Consider the following 24928-nt stretch of genomic DNA (forward strand, 5'->3'; position numbering starts at 1 on the left):
AATACTTGAAGAGTGAATTGCAGACATATCTTCCTTGATGAATTTGTAAGCCTTACATTATCTTTATCTCATTAAAAAGAGAAAGACAACACCAAGGACGTTGCGATCCTTGAAATAGTGTCAGTAAAACCTATGAAACAACTTCAATTTGTAAAGCATGAATTCCCATATGTTGAAACAAAACAACCATATGATGACACACTCCAACTCTGATATTCAAGTGGATATCGAAATTGAGGCATAATGCTTGACACTTAAAAGGTGACGAAGCCATAACATACAAATTTTGTGTAAAAAAAAATGCAAATTTGTAAAACTAAAGTCTAGAACTAAGAGTAAGAATGCATAGTGTGGAATGAATCCTTAATACAATGCATGCAACGTCAAAGCATCAGTATAAATGTAGCAGAAAAGAATATTCTCATCCTGGCTATGGTGAATATTTTACAACTAACAGACAATAAATTTCCTACACTGTTAAAAGTGGATGTCTGAATCCACCAATGATCCCTCGCTTGCCACATGATCCAACTATTAAGTCCTGGAGGAAAACAAAACAGAAAGTGTGAGTAAATAAAAATAAGGATTTACTACCACTTTGTTTTTTCGCAACATATAATCCCTTGCTGTAAAATCCGTATAGTTTTCAAAATCATACTAGAAATAAGCATGAACAACTAAAGCGAATAGTATAAAAGCAGTTATCCTAAGGACACTAGTAAATAACAAATATCTCAACAAATGTAATATGCTCATTAAAAATGCAGACACACGAATCCATGCAGAAGTAACAATCTAGGTGCAATAATCTACACTTTTGTACTACATACAAGTGAAGCTAGCGCTAAGCGTGTCGTTGGATTTGAATTCTAACATTAACGTTGAATTTCAATTCAAACAAAAATCAACCTTAAAGTAATCCTACAAATTAGTAGGAATGTAATTAGGGACTAATATCAATGATTACATGAAATCACATGTAATTAGCTTGCTGACTGTTATCAAAGGGCAAGTTAATGTCATGAACTCTTGATATTATTTACCAAAACTAACAACATATTATATCGCTGTGATGGAGGGATTGGACTCTTTTTCATGGACAGAAGTCAAAACCTCCTATAGTAGTCTCTGCAAAGACATAACATATAGACTTTCTATTGAGCGTTTATAAGGGTGGGTATTTTGTAGAAGACTATAGGCGTTCAAATTTGCTTCCCATAGATATCAAAATCACCGCATTAATTTAATGAACCTTCAATGACTAAGTCTGTTTCTCTAGAGAGAGAGAGATTTAGGGTTAAGTTACAGAGAGTTCACTTCAACTTCATTCGGAAGTGTGTAGAATGAGCTTTTTATAGGGAGCATAACCGCCCACATGTGTAGATTTTTCATGCCACATGTTAATGTTTAGTTGGTCAAGGTGTGTTATCCAATGGATGGAGTTGTACTTCAATGATAGTCCCACGGATAATCCTTGAAGACATTATTAAAATAATTAATGAATAATATCCTAAGAATTATTTGGGAGAATCCTTGATTGGATGTGAGTGGGTTTGAATAAAGGAATATGTCTTCAATTATGAAAGCTTAAAGGTAGGGTTTAGTTATTAATTCTACCTTCAATTCAATTGTCGTATCTTCTTGCTATGGCATAGTAGCTTCGAGAAGTTGTAGTCAAATCTCACATCTCTTGGTGGTTGAATTGCGAGTGGAATTGATATGGGCATCGCCAATTTAATCAAGGGCATTCTCGTTAATTGTGAATAAAACTTCACGTGTCAAGTTTAGGTGTATCTAATCAGGATTTTAATATAGTTTATGACATTCCAAGTGTATTTAATTAGAATTTAAAATAAAAAAAAAGTTTGGGAATTTGAGAGATTTCATAGTGTATTTTAAGCATTTTCAAATCTCACATCTCCTAAGAGAATTTGAGGGCTTTCAGTCAAAATTATACATAAAATCTCTAGAAATCAATTCAATTGGGATTTTGAAATATTTTAATTCTTTTAATGAATAGAGGGGTATTCAATTAGAATTTTAAGTGATTCTCTGAAATTTAACCTGCATTCAATTAGGATTTTAAGAAAGTTTATTAAAATCCATAAAAATTCGAGTGTATTCAATTAAGATTTTGAAGAAGTTTATTACATTCATATCAATTAGAATTTTATTTTAAAGAATTTTAAAAAATTGAGAAATTCGAGGAAAATGAAGAGATTTTGTTGTGTATTTTAAGCATTCACAAATCTCACCTCTCCCTGAGAACTTGAGAGAATTAAATCAAAATTTTACAGGGAATTTTTACAAATCAATTAAACTGCATTAGCATTTATGGATTTATAAATCCACTAAAATCTGTCAAAATCTCAATTGAATACTCTCATAAAACTGCATCAAAATCTATGAATTTATAAACCCATTAAAAATCTCAATTGAATACACACTCCTAAACTGCATCAAAATCCATAAATTTATAAATCCATTAAAATCCCTCAAAATCTCAATTGAATACAGCTAATTCTAAAAGCAAACAAAAATGTTTAGAAAATTATCAATCCAATCCCAAACTTGTATACCCTGACATCATTTACTAAATAAATGTCACGCTATCGACATTTCAATTATCGAATCACGTATTAAATGAAAAAAAAATAAAAAACTAAATCTGTGTTGATATAATTTTAATTATTCAAGCAACTCTATAAATTCAATCCCACAGCTACAGCAACGAATCACAAATCCAAATCTAATAGTAAGATTGTTCTTTTTTTTTTAGAAAATAGTAATTGTAAGGGGATATGATGGCGAAGGTGGTACCTCAACTCAACCTTGTAATCATCATGGTTATGCTTGGTTCAGGTATATTGTCTTTATGTTCCATGTTTGTCAATTAGCCAAATAACAACGTTTTTATTGACCATTTTGTTGGTGGTTAATCAGCAATCGTCACCAAAGCAATCATTCAAGGACGTGACTCAAACGGTAAGTTTAAAATCATTTTATCTTCGTATTATACCAATAATACTCGACCTATTATAAGGTCCAGTTTTGATACAAACCAATGAGGCTCTAATTAAAAAGACTGAATAAGACATTTTCGCAGGATTCGAAACTCATTGCTGGTGTGGAAGTCAGATTTGTGGTCAGGAAGAGGCTGAAATGCCTCTATGAGTCTTTCCGACCCCTCAGAAGAAGTAGGTAATCGTATCTTACCACCAGTTATCTTAAAAAAAAATTAATAATAATAATAATAATAATAAAGACATTCTCACTTGACTTAACATGTTTGTATTAAAAAAAATTTCGAAAACATGACGTTTTTAGGACCACCTACTCCAACTTGGTATCGATAATTTTGTAGGCTCCAAAAACCCCAAATTAAAAATCGAAGCGAACAAGTTTGGGAATTTAAAATGTTTATCGAAACCGAACTGTAATGTTTGATTTCTTGAAATTTAGTAAAATTGGAAAAAATTTAGTATTTCGAGTCGGTTCGGCGAAAGCATATCAAAAAGAAGGAAGGAGAAATTGTACGAGTATTCAAATTGCTTCAAATTGGAAGAGGATTCAAATCTTAGAAACAACCAACAACTGCAAACAAAAAAACAACAGCAACCATCAAAGTCATAACCCTTAAATTCAGCCAATTCTCTAGTAATTTACCCTTAAATTCAGCCACCGTTTAGAATGAGAGGGAGAGAGATGACCAACCAAGTGGTTGTGGTGGCTTGGTTCAAGATCGCGAAGATGGTATGGGTTCAAGATTTTCGCGATTTGCAATTGAGGGCGAGGTTTGGTTTGGTGTGGGCGGCAACGTTTAGACAGGCAAAGAAGAAAGTAAGGAGAAATCGAGAGAGGGCGTCAGAGTCGAGAGAGAGAGAGAGAGAGGGAGTGAGATACTGAGGTTAGGTTGAGAGAGTTGAGTTTAAACGAACGGTTGAGATTCAATCTCAAACAAATCTAACATCTAATATTAATTCAATTAAAAATAAAATTGTATTAAAAACTATTTCGGTTCGGTTCGAGATTACTGAACAAATGTTTAATGAAAAACTAAATCATAGCGAAACTTTCGGTTTTGATTTTTTGGTTTTCGGTATAGTTCGTTTTCGGATGGTTCGGTTTTGGGTTCAATAATTTTCGGTTCTAGTTTGGGTGTTTTGAGAATTTTATTTAGCCTTATAATTTTGTAGAATTTATTGCTTTATTGTTGTTGTTGTTGATGTTGTTGTTTTTTCCATGTAAAATTGGCATTTGTGCAGGTAATATGGTGACGACGACAGTTGAGAATGGGTGCAACAAAGTGTTGTACGATGTGTATTGCAGCAAACCAGGACATGACAAGAAATGCACTAAGAAATGTTTGGAGATAGATCCCCAAAGCGATTCATACTGCGACCTACAAGTACCGGGCCAGACCAAGCATAAATATTTTTGTAGGGGTGTGATATCTACACACCCCATTTTACTTCTCACACACCCTTTTAATTTTCGGCCGTCGGATCGGATGAATTGAAGAAGATCAACGGACAGAAATTAACAAGGGGTGTGTGGGAAGTAATTTGGGGTGTGTGGATAGCACACCCCTTTTTGTATATGTATCTTGCCTTGCTAGATGCTCTTTTGCTCCATTTTGGTTGTCTATCCTTTGAATAAATAAAAAGATGACAAAAATATAATAAATAAATATAAGATATAAATATTTTTTTTATACCAATGAATTTGGTTAGTTTGGGTTATCATATTGAACCACCATGCGGTGGCCTAGTAGTTGTGGATGAATTTCAGGTTCGTATTCCACACGACACGTCTTGGTTTTGATTCCTAGCACTGATGAATCTCACTCTACCTTTCTTCTAGGTTGCTTCATCTGTCTATTCTTGACCAGAGCACGCTCGCGAAGGTCAACTCACAATACTTTATATTGACTCAAGATAAACCCAATTTTGTTAATCAACATTATTGGTGTGGTGGGAAGAATGACATTGATGTACGGTAGTATAATTTGACAAAATTGGATGGGAGGGAGGGACGACATTGATGTACAGTAGTATATTTCAAAGACGTCATTGATTGATTTTTTATTTAAAGAGCGAAACGGATGAGATATGTCAATTTCAGGACTTTTTGTAATAAAAACCCTTATTTTTTTTTTTTTTTATGAAGTTGTTTCACTTGAGCATTTTAATTTGTTTTTCATTCCAATAAAACTAGAAAAGGCACACAGACTAGGCGTGAAAGAATTTTTTTTGGTTTCTTTTCTTTTGAATTAGGCAGTAATTGAGAACAATAATGTTGTTTCTTTTTTTCTTTTTTTTTAAAGGGGGACAATTGGTGGTAAGCCACGATTATCCACTATTTCCGAAGGTCGAAAAGACTCATAGAGGCATTTCAGCCTCCTGTATCCACAAGTCTGGCTTCCACACTAGTACTAGCAGGTTTCAAACCCGAGACCTTCAATTTTTAGTTTAAAAGAAGTTTTGTAATCCGCCATTTACCATTGAATCACAAGCTAATAATGTTGTTTCTTTTAACTCCCCTCTAAATAATGGTACCGTTTCTTTTGAAAATACAATGGGAATTTGCTCAAAAATTACATGAACTATTAGGAGTGTGTGCAGTTGTCACCTAAATTAAAAGTTTTGTCTAATTACCACCTAGAGTTCAATTTTGGTGCCAATGTACCATCTTTGATGATTTCTATTAAATTTTTCGTTAGAGCACCTTCTTCATGTAGGTGGGTCCAGTTCAATATTTGATTATTTACCATCCTCGACTTAGTGACCTTCTTTCTGTAAACAGAGAAGGGAAGAACTATCTCAAAGAATAAGAAAGGTTGTTTAGAGAGAGAAAGTATATGTTTGTATTGTATTTTCTTCAATATCACAGATTACACTTACACAAATGTATATATGTCTAACTATCTTAGCTTAACTACTAAGCTAAGATAAAGCTCACAAGATGTTGACACTTATCACAATATAAGTTCGTGATATGTTAACCAACTTAACTACCTTACACACTATATCTAACATCCTCCCTCAATCTCAGTGAGGCTTTCCAACTCTGAGATTGTAGCAATGTGTGCGAAACAAAGGAGTAGACAGTCCCTTTGTAGGAATATCGGCAAATTGGTCATTGGATGAAACGAATTGCACTTGCAGTAGCTTCTTGGCAACTCTCTCTCGGATGAAGTGGACATCGACTTCAATATGTTTAGTGTGTTGATGCATGACATGATTGTAAGCAAGAGCAATGGTAGAAAGATTGTCACAGAACAAAGTTGTTGGACTAGAAACCTCAATCTGCATAAACTGAAGTAATTGGGTGATCCAATCGATTTCAGCAGCAGTACTTGAGAGTGCTCGATATTCAGCCTTTGTAGATGATCGAGAGACTGTGTTTTGTTTCTTGGATGACCAAGAAATAGGATTTGGTTCGATATACACAACCAATCCTGTTGTAGATCTACGGTCATTTGGGTCACCCGCCCAGTCTGCATCGCTAAAAGCATGAAGAGCCAAATCCCCTTTGCTAAACTGAATGCCAAAATCAATAGTACCTTGCAAATACCGGAGAATTCGTTTCACAGCAGCATAGTGTGATTCCATAGGGCAATGCATAAATTGACAAACTTGATGAACAGAGAATGCGATATCAGGTCTGGTAAAAGTCGGGTATTACAGAGCACCTACAATGCTTCTATATAAAGATGGATTATTGAAAGAATGTCCATCATCTTTTTCCAATCTGTTATACGGTAAGCAAAGAGTAGTGCACGGTTTAGAATGAACCATATCTGCTTTTCCCAACAAATCTGCCACATATTTGGACTGAGACAGAAACATCCCACTAAAAGTCTGTGTGATATGAATCCCAAGAAAATAATGAAGAGAACCAAGATCTTTAATATCAAATTCTTTGGTCAAAGCCCTAATAGTGATATCAATAGCAGCTGAATCACTACCGGTATGAGGATATCATCAACATAAAGGAGTAGGATAACCACAGACTTGCCAACATGTTTAACAAACAATGAGGGATCAGAATATGTGGAAAGGAATCCCAGAGAAGGAAGAAATGAGGTAAACCTGTCATTCCATGCCCTTGGGGCTTGTTTTAACCCATACAAGGACTTATGTAGTCGACAAACATGTGCAGGATAGTAAGGATCACTAAACCTGGGTGGCTGTGTCATATACACCTCTTCCTGAAGAATGCCATGGAGAAAGGCATTCTTAACATCAAGTTGTCGTACTGGCCATCCAAAATTAGCTGCTAATGCCAAAACCAACCTCACAGTTGTTGGTTTAACAACCGGGCTAAAAGTTTCTCCATAATCGATACCCTCTTCTTGATTAAACCCTTTGGCAACAAGGCAGGCTTTATATCGGGAAATAGAACCATCAGCATGCTTTTTAATCTTAAACACCCACTTACACCCTACCAAATTTTTATTATGAGGCAGTGGAACTAAAGACCAAGTGTGTTGAGTGTGAAGAGCCTGCAACTCTTCTTCCATAGCAGATAACCACACTGGAGACTTAAGAGCAGACTTGTAAGTGGCAGGTTCAACTTGTGAAATATCAACTGTGTCACTTTCTTGAACTACTGAAAGAAAAGCCTTCTTTTTCGAAATACCACTCTTAGCTCAGGTTTGCATAGAGTGAGTATTCATATAAGGAATTGGAAGAATAATCTGCAAACTATCAGGTTGAAACTCATGTTGTAGTTCAATTGCAGTAGTACTCGGAGTTGCAGAAGTGAACTCATGAGAATGGTCAGAACATACCCCACTTGAAATCTCAAGAACCATAGGGACTACAGAAGAGGATTGTTGATCTGTGGATGCAGTAATGGATTGTAATGAACTAGAAGTACCACTGTGTTGAGGAGATTGGGATGACATAGACACGATATGATTGTCACGATTAACTAATATGGAAGAAGATGATGGGAGAACAACAAAATTAGGAGTAAAATGTAGGTTGACAGAACACTTAGCAGAGAGAGAGGGGTATGGAAGTTCAGACTCATCAAAAACTACATGTTTGGAAATATAAAACTTGGTAGAACAAACATCATAACAAATGAAACCCTTGTATTTGGAAGCATAACCAAGAAAGATACATTTGGATGTCTTAGGTTGCAATTTGGTACTGTTATATGATTTTAGTAAAGGAAATACTGAACAACCAAAAACTTTGAGATGATGTATATTTGGAACAGCACCAAATAACAATTTAAATAGAGATTGATTTTGAAGAATAGGTGAAGGCATGTGATTTATAAGATATACAGCAGTTTGGCACGCAAAATACCAGAACATGGGTGGTAGAGAAGCAGTTTGCAAAAGAGTTATAGTTGTTTCAATGATATGCCAATGCTTCCTTTCGGCCAAACCATTTTGCTCAGGTGTATAAGGGCAAGACAATTGATGTGTAATCCCCTTGTCCAGTAAAAATTGTTGAAATGATTTACTAAGATATTCACCCCGACCATCACTCTGTAATATTTTGATAGAAGTGGCAAAATGATTGGACACATAATTGGAAAAACCAACAAAAGTAGAGAAAACATCACTTTTATTGATAAGAGGAAACAGCCAACAATGTCTTGTGCATTCATCAATGAATGTCACATAATACCTAAAACCATCTATTGAATTACAAGGAGATAGACCCCAAACATCACTATGAATGACTTGAAATGGATGAATGGACTTAGACACAGAGTTGACAAATGGTAGTTTACAGAATTTACCTTCCAGACAAGTATGACACATCACAGACAGTGAATCAGGTAAAACAGACATATTACATTTCTTTAACATCAAAGACACCACAGAATTGGAAGGGTGACCTAGCCTATTATGCTAGAGACTAGAAGATACACGATGTCCAAGATAAGCAGTGGGAGCTGAATGAGTGATAACCTTCTTTTTAGCAGAAATTGGGATAGGGCACAATCCATTACTGCATTTGCCTTGAAAGAGAATCCTCCCTGTGGCTTTGTCCTGGATCCAGAAAGAGAATGCATCATATATTAGCCAACAATTGTTGTCTAAACAAAGTCTATGCATAGATAAAAGATTCTGAGATAAACGAGGAACATAAAGAACTGAATTTAGTTGCAATGGTTTGAAGGAAGTGTGAAGAGTAGAAGAACCAATATGAGAAATTGATAAACCTGCACCACTCGTAGTCTGAATGGTGTCATTAGTAGGGTATGAGGAAGCCAATAACAAATTAGTCAAATCTGCAGTCATATGGGAAGAAGCTTCGGAACCAGTAAGCCACAGTTGCTGAGAAGGGGCACTTGGTTCATGAGATTGAGATGTCGAAGCATGCATAGCTGTTGGAGCATGAAAGGACATGGTAGAATTCTTGAAGTGACAGTATTTGGCACTATGATTCTTTTTCCCACATATTTGACAGCCTTCAGAGACTGCATTATCAGAATTTCGAAATCTACAGGTAGGAGCTAAATGACCAAACTTGCCACAAATCTGACATGAGGTATTGGAAAATCCCTGTTGCCGTGGTGGAGAAGAACCAAGAATTCCAGGAGCTGGACTCGCATTGTAATTCCCATATGTATTCCTGAAACCTCCAGGACGAGAGTAGGAGTGATGCTGAAATTTACCCTTGTTTTTGTTCTTACTATAATTCGATTTGAACCCAGAAAAACCCCCATATGAAGAACCATTGGAAGGATCTCCAGTTTTGGTAGAATCTCCATTAGACGGTGAATGACTGCCATTATTTCTAGCAACCATAGCAGATAAGAAATGAGTGATAGGGACATTGTCAACCATTGATTCTTCAGCAAGTAACTGGGATCGGAGGTCCTTCATGGAAATCACATTCTCACGGCCTCGAATAATAGATTGCAAAGTATTGTATTCAGATGGAAGGCCATTCAAGGTTAAGATAACTATATCATCATCATCAAAATGAACCCCAGCAGTAACCAGATAGTCCCGAGCTTCTTTAATTCGTTGCAAGTATTTCAGTACCTTTCTTGATGTTCTGCAACTCTGATTTCATCTGAAAAATCGTAGCTCGAGTAACAATAGAGAATTGTTCTTTAAGACGCACCCACAGATCACGAGCACTAGTACTACCGATGGCACAAGAGACCACCGAGGGAGATAAAGTGGCGGTGATTAATTGCATCAATGCCCTATCGTGCATCTTCCAAACCTTGAACTCATCACTTTCAATCAGAGAACCCCCATCACTTAAAGAAACATTAGAATCCCCAGAAGAAGAAACGATAAACCATGGAGGACAGATATGAGATCCATCAACAAAACCCATAAGACCATGACCTTTAAGAAGCAAGTCGATCTGAAAATTCAAGTAAGATAATTGGAATCATTAAGTTTAACATTCACAGACGAAGAAACTGTGGAGATGAGAGACGTTATAGGAGATTGAAGAATCTGCAGCTGAGCAGAAGTCACCATTGCAGAGATCCGAGACAACCCAGATAAAGATTTTCACTGAGGAATTATATCAAATACTTGGTGTGCAGAGAAGAAGATACACCGAGTATAGAGAACAGAGAATAATCACGACCCCAAGAGAGAGAGAAATCGTGAATCACAATAGAACGCGGAAGCAAAAGAACCAAGATCAAGAAACCGTCAAGCCGAAGCTTTTCAGGCGAAAGATACCATGTAAACAAAGAAGGAAAGAACCATCTCAAAGAATAAGAAAGGTTGTTTAGAGAGAGAGTATATGTTTGTATTGTATTTTCTTCAATATCACAGATTACACTTACACAAATGTATATATGTCTAACTATCTTAGCTTAACTACTAAGCTAAGATAAAGCTCACAAGATGTTGACACGTGTCACAATCTAAGTTTATGATATGCTAACCAACTTAACTACCTTACACATTATATCTAACACTTTCAACCCTCACATCCACCAGTTGGATATCAATAAATCTGGAAAACGGGTTATATATGTCGTGTTTATTAAAAAAAGGTTATATATGTTATATTTATGTATACTTGTTATTTTAATAGGTTGTATCGTATTAGATACGTTATCTTAACAAGCTCTTAACAAGTGATCCGATAATGACCTAATTGGTTAACGGATCGTGTTGTTTCATATCTGGTTAACTGGTCATGTAAGGAATAGCCATATCCAATTTATAGATTTAGAAAACATCATCTTATTGTGTTGCTAATAGGTAGCCCGATAGTGACAAGATTTGTTAGTGGGTTATTAATGGATGACTCGAATTGTTAACATGTTGACCTGAAACCTGTTATTTCTGTATCATTTCGTGTTAGTTAACGGGTCGTTAAAAAATTGTCAAACCTAAATATTAAACACTCCCCCGGGGGGTTGCGTTTTCATGTATCTTCCTCTCCAACTCCATTTATCTATCCCTAGCCCACTCCATGTTTCTCCCTTACCTCACTCATTCTCGGCCTTCTGCAGTATATTTCCTTACCTTCCCATTTTTTAAATAATTTTGATTAAATTTTTTGAATAGAAAGAGACAGAACTACCTTTTAACTTAACATCATAGTCAATAGAACATAACAAGGGTAGAATTTAGCATTAAAATGAAAGTTTAAGTGGCAATTCAACCACCACTTAGTACCTAGTGGTATTCATTTTTACTTGTAAATAAGAGGTTTTATATTCGATTATCGCCAAAGGATAATTTGAATCACATTGTGAGGCTTAGTCACCATCTCCCCTTTAGACCATCTCCAATTCTTGGGGATAAAACTTAAAAATTTAAGTCATAAAATTTTAAGCCATAACCTAAAAACTACTTTTCTCCTCCAACTCTTATGACTTAAAATTTTAGCCCAAGATTATTAAATAATGATTTTAGTATTTTATTTTCCAATAACCTTTTTGAAAATAAAATTTATGTAGATTATCTTAATTTATTTTTATGGACATTTTAATCTAAAAATATTTAAATTTCGATAAGTAATTAAAAATCATATTGAAATACATAGGTATGTTGCACTCATATTTAGAATAGGAATGTGATTGTGTAAATCCTAGTGGATTTAGGAATATATCTTATATTCCTATTAGGAGTTGATTACCTATTACGAGTTGTAATCCTAAAAGGGTAAGGTTTTTGCCTATCCTACTATTATAAATAAAGGCACAATGGGGTGATACAAATACACCTCACAATTAAATCACTCTCTTCTCCCTCAATACCGTTGGCCCCCTTTCTCTCTAAACCCTTAGATTAGTTCAATCAAATAAGTCTACAACACGTTATCAACACACTCTTGCCAGAAACTGAGGAATTGACGGATCGTAGGAGGAGGCTATCTTCTACAAAATTCAAAAGCTTATATTTGTCTTCTGCTAATCATGTATGCTTAAAATAAATGAAGATATTTGAAACATTCATGAAGTATGAAAACATTCCCCATGATGCATGAACCCCTCTATGTTTATATTTTCCTCATGATATATATATATATGTTTCATGCATTATGTAATTATATTACAATGTAGAATTGTGAGTCAAAGCATATAAATAAATATATGTTGAATTTTTTTTTTTGCGTTGCGCACCACCACCGTGGACCACCTTGGGACGGCATCTTCCGACGCCTTGGATTGATCACAGTAACCCATTAGGCTCGCTGTCCCTGCACCACTGCTAGGCCTTGGCCTGGACTGGATTGCACCACAGGCCTGAAAACCTCAGCCCACACCTGCATGCCTGCAGCCATGCTGGGCTTTCGTCCCCCTTGCCCCGGCCCACATGCCGCAACCTTCTTGGTAGCTGGGCTTATGCCACAGCCCAATGAACTCAGCCCCAGCCTCGACTAGGCCTCACGTGACCCAAACCTACAAGCCAGCTTTGCTAGGCTTGATTCCCGCACCATGGTCTTGGCCCAATTAAGCAAGCACTTGTTGCTGGGCTTCAAAACCCATATGGCCCGTAGCCTGAAGCCACATATGGGCTGCATATTATAGTCGAACCCAAGCCCAATTTTTCTTAGACTATGCCTTTTCAATGCTATTATTTGGCATTTTAAATAATTTTAACTTGAATGTTATTATTATTTTTTGCTTCTACAATTGACCCTGTATGGCCCAATTTATTGAATTAATTAAAAGTGACCTGCAATCCATTAATCTGATAATGAATCCAAAATTATTGACCCGAAGATCACTTTTGGACATTAACAATTCAATACTTTATTTTTATACTTTGAACCGTTGACATGCTTTCATAGTAACAAAGCTCTCACACTTGAGTTCCCGAAGAACCTCAAATCCACTACACTTAAATCAGCATATTGCATTCCGTGTTTCTTGCAAGAACCTCTCTTTTATGAACTAATCGTTTATAAAAACTAAATGGAACTTGTAGTTTCATATTTAGCGCCTTTGAAACCCGAAGTTTTCATTCAAAAAATACCACATGAAACCTGTAGTTTTCATGCATAAATTAAACCAACACATGTCTATATGACTCAAATGTTCTATGATATATGTCTATGGATCACCATATGACTAATCACTTTTTTTTTGTACCCTCCGTTTTAGAGACATGTCAAACTTGAACAAGCTCGATTTCACCGCTATAGAAGTCTCCGAAAGAAACTATTTGAAGTGAGTTCAAGACGTGAAGCTCCATTTGACTGCAAATGGTATTAGAGCCACCATCGAGGCACCCGCCGATGACAAACCTGTCGACGAAGCTCAAAAGTCTAGTGCAATGATCTTCATTCGAAGACACATCCATGATACACTGTAGACCAAGTACCTTGTTGAGGAGGACCTACGCACCATTTGCTTGCTCTGGCCAATCGTTTCGATCACTAGAAATACATCTAGTTGACTAAAGCAAGACAGGACTGGCAGCATCTTCGCTTCTAAGACTTTAAGTTCATGAATGAATACAACTCTGAAGTTTGTAGAATTCGTTCACTGCTGAAATTCTGTAAAGTGGAACTAACTGAATTAGATCTCCTGGAGAAGACCTATTCGACCTTCCATGCCACCAATATTATCCTGTATTAATGATATAGGGCACAAAAATTCACCAATGGTACCATTAAGGAGGCACTCTATTCTCCACGTTTCGGAAGAATGTTGTTGAGTTTTAAAGATATTCGAGATAATCAATATCATATTGAAACCACTGAAGATAATGGTTCTGAATTTCTTTGTATCACTTCGTATGAATATGGCCAGAAACGTATTCAAGGGAAGTTGTAATGTTTCTCGAGTGGGTTGTACATCACAACCATTTGCGACATAGAAGCCCATCATGTGGTCGGCCCTATACCTGAGTTTCAGAACACTTTGTTGCTTTTGCATGACCATTTAGGACATCTTGGATGTGACATGATGCGTCGTATCCTCAAATCATCACATGGGCATTGATTACCTCCCTATGTTGGATTCCCGCCATGCAAAACATGTTCTTTAGGGAAGTTGAATACTCAACCCTCAAATACAAAGATCATTCACGACCCCCTAAGTTTCTTTAAAGTATTCAAGGGGATTTTTGTGGACCTATCCAACCAACCTGCAGACCATTTAGATACTTTATGGTGTTGGTTGATGCATTGACACGATGATCACATGTTTGCTTGTTGTCTACACGCAACGCTGCATTTAATCAACTCCTAATCAACTCCTAACACAAATTATTAAGCTAAGTGCTCACCACCTTGATTATCCGATTAAGTCAATTCGACTGGATAACGTTTGAGAGTTTACGTTATAGACGTTTGATGATTATTGCATGTCAGTAGAGATTGATATGGAACATCATGTACCCCATGTTCACTCCTAAAATGGCCTGGCAGAAGCTTACATAAAGTGCCTTCAATTGATAGCTCAGACTTTAGTTATAAGAACCAAACTGCCGGCATCTGCCTGGGGCTAAGCAATATTGCATGGAACTATGCTGGTCCGCATGAGGCCCACTGCTATCCAACCATATTCACCGTTACAATTGGTTGCTGGATACGAGCCTGACATCTCGCATTTACGGGTATTTGGGTGTGCCATTTATCTTTTAATAGCACCGCCACTACGTACCAAAATGAGTTCTCATAGAAAAATAAGAATCTATGTCAGTTATGATTCACCATTAATTGTTCGCTATTTAAAACCCTTGACATGAGATCTCTTTACTGCATGTTTTATGGATTGTCACTTTGATGACAAAGTCTTCCCGTCGTTAGGGGGGAGATAAGCATGCTAACGTTCTTGGAGAACGCCGCGAATTATTGTGGTATGCTCCCACTATGTCTTATTTAGATCCCCGCACTGCCCAGTTTGAAAATGAGGTGTGACAAATTATAGATCTTCAAAGCATTGCTCAAAGCATGCTGGATACTTTTAATAATCTAGCAAATGTGATAAGATCACATATACCCCCTGCAAACGCACCTGCAAGGATAGATGTACCCCGCGTACGTTAACAACCTTCTTAGGAAGGCCGGACTATCCCCGAAGGTAGGGATGCCGCACCTTCCGCGTGGCATGGTACATTGGCGGTTAGCTAATCATCTGCTTCGATCCTGAAGCTTGCAGACCTCTTGGTTCAAAGGATTCATAACCCTGGAAGAGGAAATCGGCACCACCTAGTGACCCTAGTTTGAATCCGACCATTGTTCACTCATCCGTTCCAACGCATGAGGTTATTCTACATTACGGTGATACTTCAGATGAAACATGCCGATTTCCTGAGAATCGTGAGATTTCGGTCCATTACACAGTATTGGATGAGGTTTGGAATCTGAATGAGATGATCGTCGACGATGCATTTGCGTACTCAGTAGCTACTGACATCATGCTTAGCGATGACATTGAACCACATTCCGTCAATGAATGCCGAGTATAACAGATTGATCAAATTGGAAACAAGCAATCCAGGTCAAACTCGATTCGCTTGCGAAACGTGAGATGTTTGGACCTATTGTTCCTACACCACCACACATGAGTGCTTAATGAGAAGAATGAAATAATGTGATACAAAACACGCCTCATGGTGCAAGGTTTCTCTCAACACCCTGTGATTGATTACGAGGAGACGTATTCCTCCGTAATGGACGTTATAACATTCCGCTACCTTATCAGTTTGGTAGTTTCTGAAAAATTGAATATGTAGCTTATGGATGTGGTAATCGGGTATCTTTATGGGGATCTAAATACAGAAATTTACATGAAAATTCCAGAAGGACTTCCATTGACTAGCTCAAATAGTTCTAGACCACGGAACACTCTCTCAATTAGTTTGAGGAGGTCACTTTATGGATTGAAACAATCCGGGTGGATGTGGTATAACCGTCTGAGTGAATATTTGACAAGTCAGGGTTATATGAACAACAAATTATGCCTATCCATGTTCATTAAGAAGTCACAATCCGAATTTGCAATCGTTGCAGTTTATGTCGATGACATGAACCTCATCGGGACTCTCGCAGAGCTTAAGGAAATTGCTACGTACTTGAAATTGGAATTTGAGATGCAGGATCTTGGGAAAACTCGATACTACCTCGACCTAGAGATCGAGCATTTTTAAAATGGAATCCTAGTACATAAATCGAACTACACTCAGAAGGTGTTGCGTCATTTTAATGAGGATAAAGTGAAGCCTTCGAGTACACCCATGGTCGTCGAACTCTAGATGCTAAACGAGATCCCTTCCGTCCAAAAGAGGATGATGAATAGATTTTGGAACCTGAAGTTCCTTACCTAAGTTCATTTGGGGTTTTATTGTACTTGGTTCAATGCACTAGACCTGACATCTCATTCACTGTTAATCTTTTGGCTAGATATAGTAATGCACCCACACGCAGGCACTGGAATGGTGTTAAAGACATTTTCCGCTACCTCAAGAGTATAACGGATTTGAGCTTGTTCTATACCCACAAATCCTCGAGAGGATACGTCCCCCTTCAGTTTTCGGGTTGATTCTCGCCTTGTTGGTTATGCAGATGTTGGATATCTGTCTGACCCATATATGGTTCGTTCTCAAACGGGTTATGTCTTTACCGTTGGAGACATTGCTATATGTTGGAGGTCTACCAATCTGTAACATCCCACATCGACCAACAGAGGGGGTGATGTGCCTTGTATGTACATGCCCACCTCCAATTAGCACGAGGCCTTTTGACAGCTCATTGGCTTCGGAGTTCGTCAGAACTTTGAAGTTAAGCGAGTTCGGCCAAGAGCAATCCCAAGATGGGTGACCCATTGGGAAGTTCTCGTGTGGTTCTCAGAAATAATATCGTGCTACGGCAGAGTTGAGCCCCATGATGTGGTGGAGCCCGGGTCGGGATGTGACACAAGCAAACGCTAGTTGCGACTTCTTCAAACCATGATGAGATTCTCGCCCTCCATGAAGCATCGCGTGAGTGCTTTTGGCTTAGAGTAGTTATCGAACATATTCAAAGCATTAGTGATCTTACTTCCGTCATTGACCTTCCTACGACAATCTTTGAAGACAATGCAACATGTATTGAGCAGTTAAAGAAGTGATACATTAAGGGAGACAACACCAAACATATAGCATCAAAGTTCTTTTACTCACACCAGCAACAACAACATCAGAACATTGAAGTCAAGAAACTCCGTTCCCAAGACAACATGGCCGATCTCTTCACCAAGTCATTGTCAAAGTCTACTTTTCAGAAGCTCATCCAAGGAATTGGTATGCGTAAATTATCTGAGTTGAATCGCTTGTAGTTCTCTTATTTAGAAGTTATGTTTAACTCAGGGGGAGTATCCCGAAGCATACTCACTTGGTCTTAATGTACTTTTTTTCCTACGATTATGAGCATTTTTTTCACTGGGTTTTTGCTACCTAACGAGGTTTTAATGAGGCATCCATCTTTGGATGATCATATTCTGTTGAGTTCACTACTTTCGTCCTGTTTGATGTTTGTTTTAGACATTATGCATACTTCTCACTTTTCTCCTTAGTCTATGGGTTTTTCCCATACCTTGGGTTTTATCATAGCGAGGTTTTGTGAGTTTTACTACAAATGCATACTTTTTTAAATTTGAGACTCGCATTCACCCGTTGTGCCGATGACTTCATCAACTATTCTACATTCTCAACTGAAGATTTGAGGCGATGGTTTGTTGAGTATTTACACACTTAAGGGAGAGTGTTGCAGTCATATTTACAATAGGAATATGATTGTGTAAATCCTAGTGGATCTAATGAATATCTCTTATATTCCTATTAGGAGTTGATTACCTATTAAGAGTTGTAATCCTAAAAGGGTAAGGTTTTTGCCTATCCTACTACTATAGATAAAGACACAATGGGTGATACAAACACACCTCACAATTAAATCACTCCCTCTTCTCCCTCAATACCGCCGGCCCCTTGTCTCTCTAATCCTTTAGATTAGTTCAATTAAATAGGCCTATAACAAGGCATTTATAAAGTTTTAAGTTAAATTTGATTTAAATATTTTTTTAAAAAATTATTTTAGACGTTAGATTTAATTTTGAACCGTTAAATCTATTTTTTTTTTTACCTTTAGATTTGATCATAGCCATTATATTATAAGTAAAAAAAAAGTTTGAAATATGACAGTTTGGTGGATTCAGAATAATTTAAGCCAGACTTAAATCCCGGGAGAATATAGCGCAGAGAGATATTTTATCCCCAAAGCTTATTTTAGCCCAATGGTTGGAGATGGTTTGTGTGGTTTTAAAGCTTATATTTTGGGAATTGTTATTAGCATTCCAAAAATCTCATTCTACACTCCAAACTTTCTATATTAGGAAACAAAAGTATAGAATGAGATTTTTAGAGTGTCAATAACATTTCTCTATATTTTAATCCTATGAATTGGGGATGGTTTTAACGTAGATAATATTTTTTGTTTAAAAAATTGGTAATTCAACAAAAAAGATTAGTTTATGTAGTAAAATAAGCATACCGGTAGCCCTACTGGTTGTGCAAATTCCCCAAAATAAAAATATAGAAGTTAATTTGGTTGACAACGTAGAAGCCAAAATCGTAAGCAACACGGCGAAAAGATATAACCAGCTTGCGTGAGGTGTTGAACTTGATCCATTGAATAGTCAAATATTCAAAAAGTCTATTTTTGTAACCAAAAGTGCACAACCGTTACCGTCTGGCTCGCCAATTCTCTCTCTCTCTCTCTCCCTCTCTCTCTCTCTCTCTCTCTCTCTCTCAGAAACACTGAGATTCATCAGCTTCTATGAATTCGATTCCTACAATTCAAGGTATAATTTCTAAACACATACATATAACTTATATGTTGTTATATTTACCCATCATTTATTTTCCTCTTTTTCTTTTGCTTTCATTATTTCTAATTCTGGAATTCGAATTTCATTTAATACCACCAAGAAAAAGTTGGAGTTCATTTTACAGTGTATGATACATAGATATGATTGTTTTGGTTTCTATTTTATTTATTTATTTGCTTATGGTATAATAAGAATCTCCTATTAATTTTTGTTAAGCAATCATGCTCCTCATATTTCTTGTGCTCTTAAGGTGTGTAAAAATTGAATTCAGCGTATTGGGTTTTCTCCAGACTTTTGAATTTTGATTGTTAACAAGATTACCAGCATGATTTCATTGTTTTCTTGGCAAACCATGTGAGGAAGGAGCTTGCATCATTAATTTGAGTATTACTTGTATTATGAAGTTTCCTTGTAAATAGACCCAATTTGCATGCATACAAACACATATATAATACACAAACCCACACCACATCAAACTTCAAAGATCCGAAGTGCTTAATTTTTAAGTTGCGCATTATAGATCATCCTTGCAAAATATTAGTTAATTCGGATATGTTTGAGGCATGATTGTGGTGAAAGAAATTGACAAACACTATGCTATATATCTATATTTGTTTTGGCTTATGGTAGAATTATATTTGGCTTCCCATAAAAATTGTCTTTGATCACTGCAATGTCTTGGTGAAAATCATATTGATTACTCCTCTAATCTCTCTCTCTCTCTCTCTCTCTCTCTCTCTCTCTCTCTCTAATTCTTTACTAGGAAGATGATTTTGTCATTTTCCGGAGTTTACGCCTTTCAACAGAGGGATCAGGCTTGCACATTATCGAACATTTGTTGAAACTTTGGGCAGACCTTGTTATGAACGCTGAAACTTCCAAAGCTGGACGGTTCATTGAGGTGAATTGTAGATTAATATGCTCATGATATCATGAGGGGAAACCTTGTTGTACAATGCGATGAAAAATTTACTTGAGAGCCTTGCTGTGATCCTGATGAAAGAATTTTTCCGGCTCTTTGCCGGGCATAAAATTGGCTGGAAAAAGATATTTTTTATTGGGGCCATTATGACAGCGGTATGTGTCATGCTGCAAATGTTTATACTTGCTGACCCACTGGACTTGTGGTTCCTCTCTCTGCCCGTTGAGATGCCATCAGATAAACTCTTGAACAATAGCCTGCGCTTGAACAAGACCTCTACTGAGGCAAAGATCAAGCGGTTGCAAATCTTTCCTCGTGCTCCCATTGTTTCACCACAACCTTCTATTGAGTTGAATCTTTCAGTGGCAATTCAGCCAGCTGCTCTCTCAGTTCCTCCGCAGAGAAAATCTCCATCTAGAAGGAGAAGAAAAAACGCCAGGGGAGATAACATTGCAAAGGTCACACCTCCTCCTCCTCCCCCTCCATATCCAAAGGTGCCTCATCGTTTGCAGGTAATCTCATTCCTTTTTTTTTCATTGAACCATGATAAAGAAAGATCTTACCAATGATCTTAACATTGTAGAACACATGTTTTAGAAATTCATTTGGTCATTGACACCAAATGAGGCACTTGTGTATGCAAAGAAAGAGATTGAGTATGCCCCAGCACTCACTGAAGATGATCCTGATCTATATGCCCCTATATTTCGGAACGTTTCAGTTTTCAAAAGGTAATCTCACAATTTATCACCATCTTACTCCATTATCCCAGTTAATCTTTCATATGTGTGCCTAGTCGGTGTGGTAGATTTTCACATTCAAACCTCTAGGCATTGTGGTGATCCTTTAGTCTTTCATGTGGGAAAAATATATTTGTTAGGAGGTCAATTGAGCAAGAGCAATTAAATCACATGGACTTTGGATGGCTTTTGGATTTATTAGTTAAAAGCATTTATCCATGTTTTTATTTTATTTTTTCCGTCCAAAACTTACACAGTGTTTGATCATGATTGGAAACCATTCTTTCGTAGTGACAAAATTATATATAACAGGAAAGTACATAACTTCATCAGGAACCTATGCCATAACACTGTTTCTCTCTCTAGAAGCAATAATACTTGTTAAAACTACAATATAAACACGAGAAAATACTTATTGTCATTGTTCTCATTTACTTTATGTTTCAAAATCATGGCTTTCTATGTCTATGTTCACTTGTATTTATAGATATCTAAGAATAGTTGCCCAGAATGTTGGGCAGAAAACTCAATCTTGGGTTTTCCAGGCTTCATAAAGGCGGAACTTTGGTTAAATTTCAGGAGCTATGAGTTGATGGAACTGATACTTAAAGTTTACATATACCGTGATGGAGAAAGGCCCATTTTTCACAGACCTCATCTCAGAGGAATTTATGCTTCTGAAGGATGGTTCATGAAGCTGATGGAGGAAAACAGGCAGTTTGTCACAAGGGATCCAGAAAAGGCTCACTTATTTTATCTTCCTTACAGTATGCGGCAACTGGCGATGTCACTTTATGTTCCCAATTCACATAATTTGAAACCACTCTCAGTTTTCCTGAGAGAGTATGCAAACATTATTGCTTCAAAGTATCCTTTTTGGAATCGCACACATGGGTCAGATCATTTCCTTGTTGCTTGCCATGACTGGGTATGGTAACTGTTTCTTCCTTTCCACAGAATGCTTTGAGGCAGATTAAATTATCTAGGAAGAATAAAAAAAAGATCCGTGTCCTTAGCAGTCTTTATTGTACATGTTTCTCCAATTTGTAGAATAGCTGAAAAGGTATGCACGAGATAGAGATGTTTGCTGATCCAAGTTGAAGTTTTTGACAGTAAATATCTATCCATATTAATATCTCGACTTTAAGTAGCATTGTTAGTGAAGGTCAGTCAATGAATACAAGTTGATGCCGTAGCGATATATTTAACTAAAATTCCTCCATTCTGTTCTGACCTTTTGCAGGGCCCGTACACATTGACTGCTCATGAAGAACTAACCAAAAATACTATAAAAGCTCTATGCAATGCTGACACCTCTGAAGGAATCTTTGTGGCTGGGAAGGATGTTTCACTGCCAGAAACAACTATCCGGACCCCCAGAAAGCCTCTCAGAAATGTTGGTGGGTTAAGAGTATCCCAGCGCCCACTTCTGGCCTTCTTTGCAGGAAACATGCATGGAAGAGTCCGCCCGACTCTTCTCAAGTACTGGCGGGACAAACATGATGACATGAAAATCTATGGGCCTCTGCCTCTTCGAGTCTCGCGAAAGATGTCATATATCCAGCATATGAAATCGAGCAAATTTTGTATTTGCCCTATGGGATATGAAGTGAACAGCCCTAGGATCATTGAGTCCCTCTACTATGAGTGTGTCCCAGTGATTATTGCAGATAATTTCCCCCCTCCCTTGAGTGATGTGATAGATTGGAGTACATTTTCTGTTATCGTGGCCGAGAAGGATATTCCCAAGTTAAGAGAAATTTTAATGGCTATTCCTATGAGAAGATATCTTACTATGCAAATTAATGTGAAAATGGTGCAGAAGCATTTTCTTTGGAACCCGAGACCAATCAGATATGATTTGTTCCATATGATTCTGCATTCGATTTGGATTAGCAGGTTGAGTCAGATTCAAATCCCGGAATCCTAGTATAGCGTAAGACTAGTGAAGAGTGAAGTGTAAGACTGACTACTGACCACGATGCAAGTCCAAGAAGTGGCTTGGCTGTTGACTTTATGAAGGACTTCAGATAACATTTGGTGCCTCCAGCCGGGTTTCATTCTAAGTTTCCAAGTTCTTTGAACTGAACCACGGATGAACGTTTTCTGGGAAGACAGGGGTGGATGCCAAGATGAGAACTCATAATGCAGGTATGCCCCAAAATATATGCATCCTTCATTCTGCAAATGATTTTTTTTTTTTTTGTTACTATTTTTCTCAGAGGTCGCACTTGGTGCAATGGCAAGTGCCTTCGCCCATGAGCGGTAGGTCTTGGGTTCGAGACTTGGGAGTAGCCTCTCCATAAATGGGGGTAAGGCTAGCCGACATTCACCTCTCCCAGACTCTGCATAAAGTGAGAGCCTTGTGCACTGGGTACGACCTTTGTTACTATTTTTCTCGTGACTGCTAGCTCCAACACCGGCATGCTCTTCTTTTTTCGCTGTTTTACTGTTTTGGTCCTCGTCTTTATTTTTTAATTTTTATTATTTCAATTTTCTTTTGTTCGTTCATATCTTTCTTTCATTTTATTTCATCAAACAATACTTCATAGAAAATTCTTGTTTCTTCACTATCTTGTATTTTTGGTCGTCGTAAGGTCGTACCCAGTGCACAAGGCTCCCGCTTTACGCAGGGTCTGGGAGAGGTGAATGTCGGCTAGCCTTACCCCCATTTATGGAGAGGCTGCTCCCAAGTCTCGAACTCGAGACCTACTGCTCATGGGCGAAGGCACTTGCCATCGCACCAAGTGCGACCTCTTACTATCTTGTATTTTTGGTGCTGATAGTTAAACAGAGTCAAATAAAAGCCGCTGTCTAGCAATATCACTTTATTGCTTCTCGTTGCAGTTTCGATCTTTTTCGAGAGTTCATTTGATGTTCAATCTGTGGCATGACTGCGACCTTAATCAGATGCGTACTACTCTACTAACTTGTTAATACATTGCAGCATAGACGAGAAAGGGAAGGAGTCTGCGTTGCTCTGTGACACTTTGTTGGACCCAGATAAATCTTAATTAGACGCTCCATCATAATAAAATCATTGTGCATTTTACCGTACACAGACGATCCGATATGATTCACTGTAAATCGAAAATTTTCCGTTGTTAGGAATGTAAGTCCATAATTGTTGATGCTGATATGTAAGTCGTCAATTTTGAAACAAGCACTATGTGATCCTTTTTGTTTTTAAGGTAATAATGGGATTTCATTTATAAAAAGACCAAATAGTAGAATACAGGGAGCATGGAAACAGGAGTGGCTCTGGAAAATCCCTGTCCCTGGTAAGGCACTTGGGAAAAAACTCGAGGGAGGATAAAGAGCCACCATTGGTAGAAAAACAAATAAATCAAGAACATAATCATCTAACATCATCCCAAAAAGAAATAGAACTTCGATGGCTGGATACTTTGATAAATCTTATTAATTCTCTATGGTTTTTATATATAGTTACATGTGCCGTATTCTACAAGGAAAATAATGACAAAGAAATTAGGGAAATACCCAGAAATAGGACAGTTTCTTAATCTTGGGACAGAAATAGGACATTTAAAATATGCACACGTCATGCACACGTCATGCACAACTATCGGACAGAAATAGAATTTTCTACACCTTGAAATGACTTAATTGCTCTCGTATATAAATGAGTTCTTTTCTCCCATTTTCTGATTTCCCTCTTTTTACTCTCTCCCCCGCCCTCTCTTGTCTCACTTTCTCCCTCACGTACTCTCTCTACCCTTCTCATTGTGCACACACGGTGCACAGTCCTCCCGACTAACACCATCCAAATCAAATCCACCACCAATTTCATTTCGTTCTCACGAGTCCAAAACACCTAACCTTGTCACGAATCTCATCCTCCAATCGTTGGGATCAAAACCCAAGCAACCGCGAGTTTTCCGGCAACACGTCAAACAATTGAGGCTTAAGACCACCACCACTTACTCGCATCGACAGTGCGAACAAAGCCCAGTCATTAACTGCTGTG

The 24928-nt window shown here is 37.4% G+C and overlaps 1 protein-coding gene across 3 annotated transcripts; it reads left to right on the plus strand.

Annotated features, from left to right (window-relative positions):
- The first annotated feature begins 19116 nt into the window (after window positions 1–19116).
- LOC126620010 (probable glycosyltransferase At5g03795) lies at window positions 19117–24106 on the plus strand. Of its 3 annotated transcripts, none has more exons than XM_050288466.1 (6): window positions 19117–19251; window positions 20042–20712; window positions 20798–20931; window positions 21520–21868; window positions 22184–23091; window positions 23788–24106. In XM_050288466.1, the coding sequence occupies exons 2-5, from the start codon at window positions 20239–20241 to the stop codon at window positions 22868–22870; spliced, it is 1644 nt and encodes a 547-aa protein (XP_050144423.1). In that variant the 5' UTR covers window positions 19117–19251; window positions 20042–20238; the 3' UTR covers window positions 22871–23091; window positions 23788–24106. The 3 variants fall into 3 exon arrangements, with proteins under 3 accessions (XP_050144423.1, XP_050144422.1, XP_050144424.1); XM_050288465.1 differs by having other exon boundaries at window positions 23888–24106; XM_050288467.1 differs by having other exon boundaries at window positions 23893–24106.
- The last annotated feature ends 822 nt before the right edge of the window (window positions 24107–24928 follow it).

The sequence above is a fragment of the Malus sylvestris genome, chromosome 4, assembly GCF_916048215.2.
Source record: "Malus sylvestris chromosome 4, drMalSylv7.2, whole genome shotgun sequence".
In the NCBI taxonomy this organism is placed as follows: Eukaryota; Viridiplantae; Streptophyta; class Magnoliopsida; order Rosales; family Rosaceae; genus Malus; species Malus sylvestris.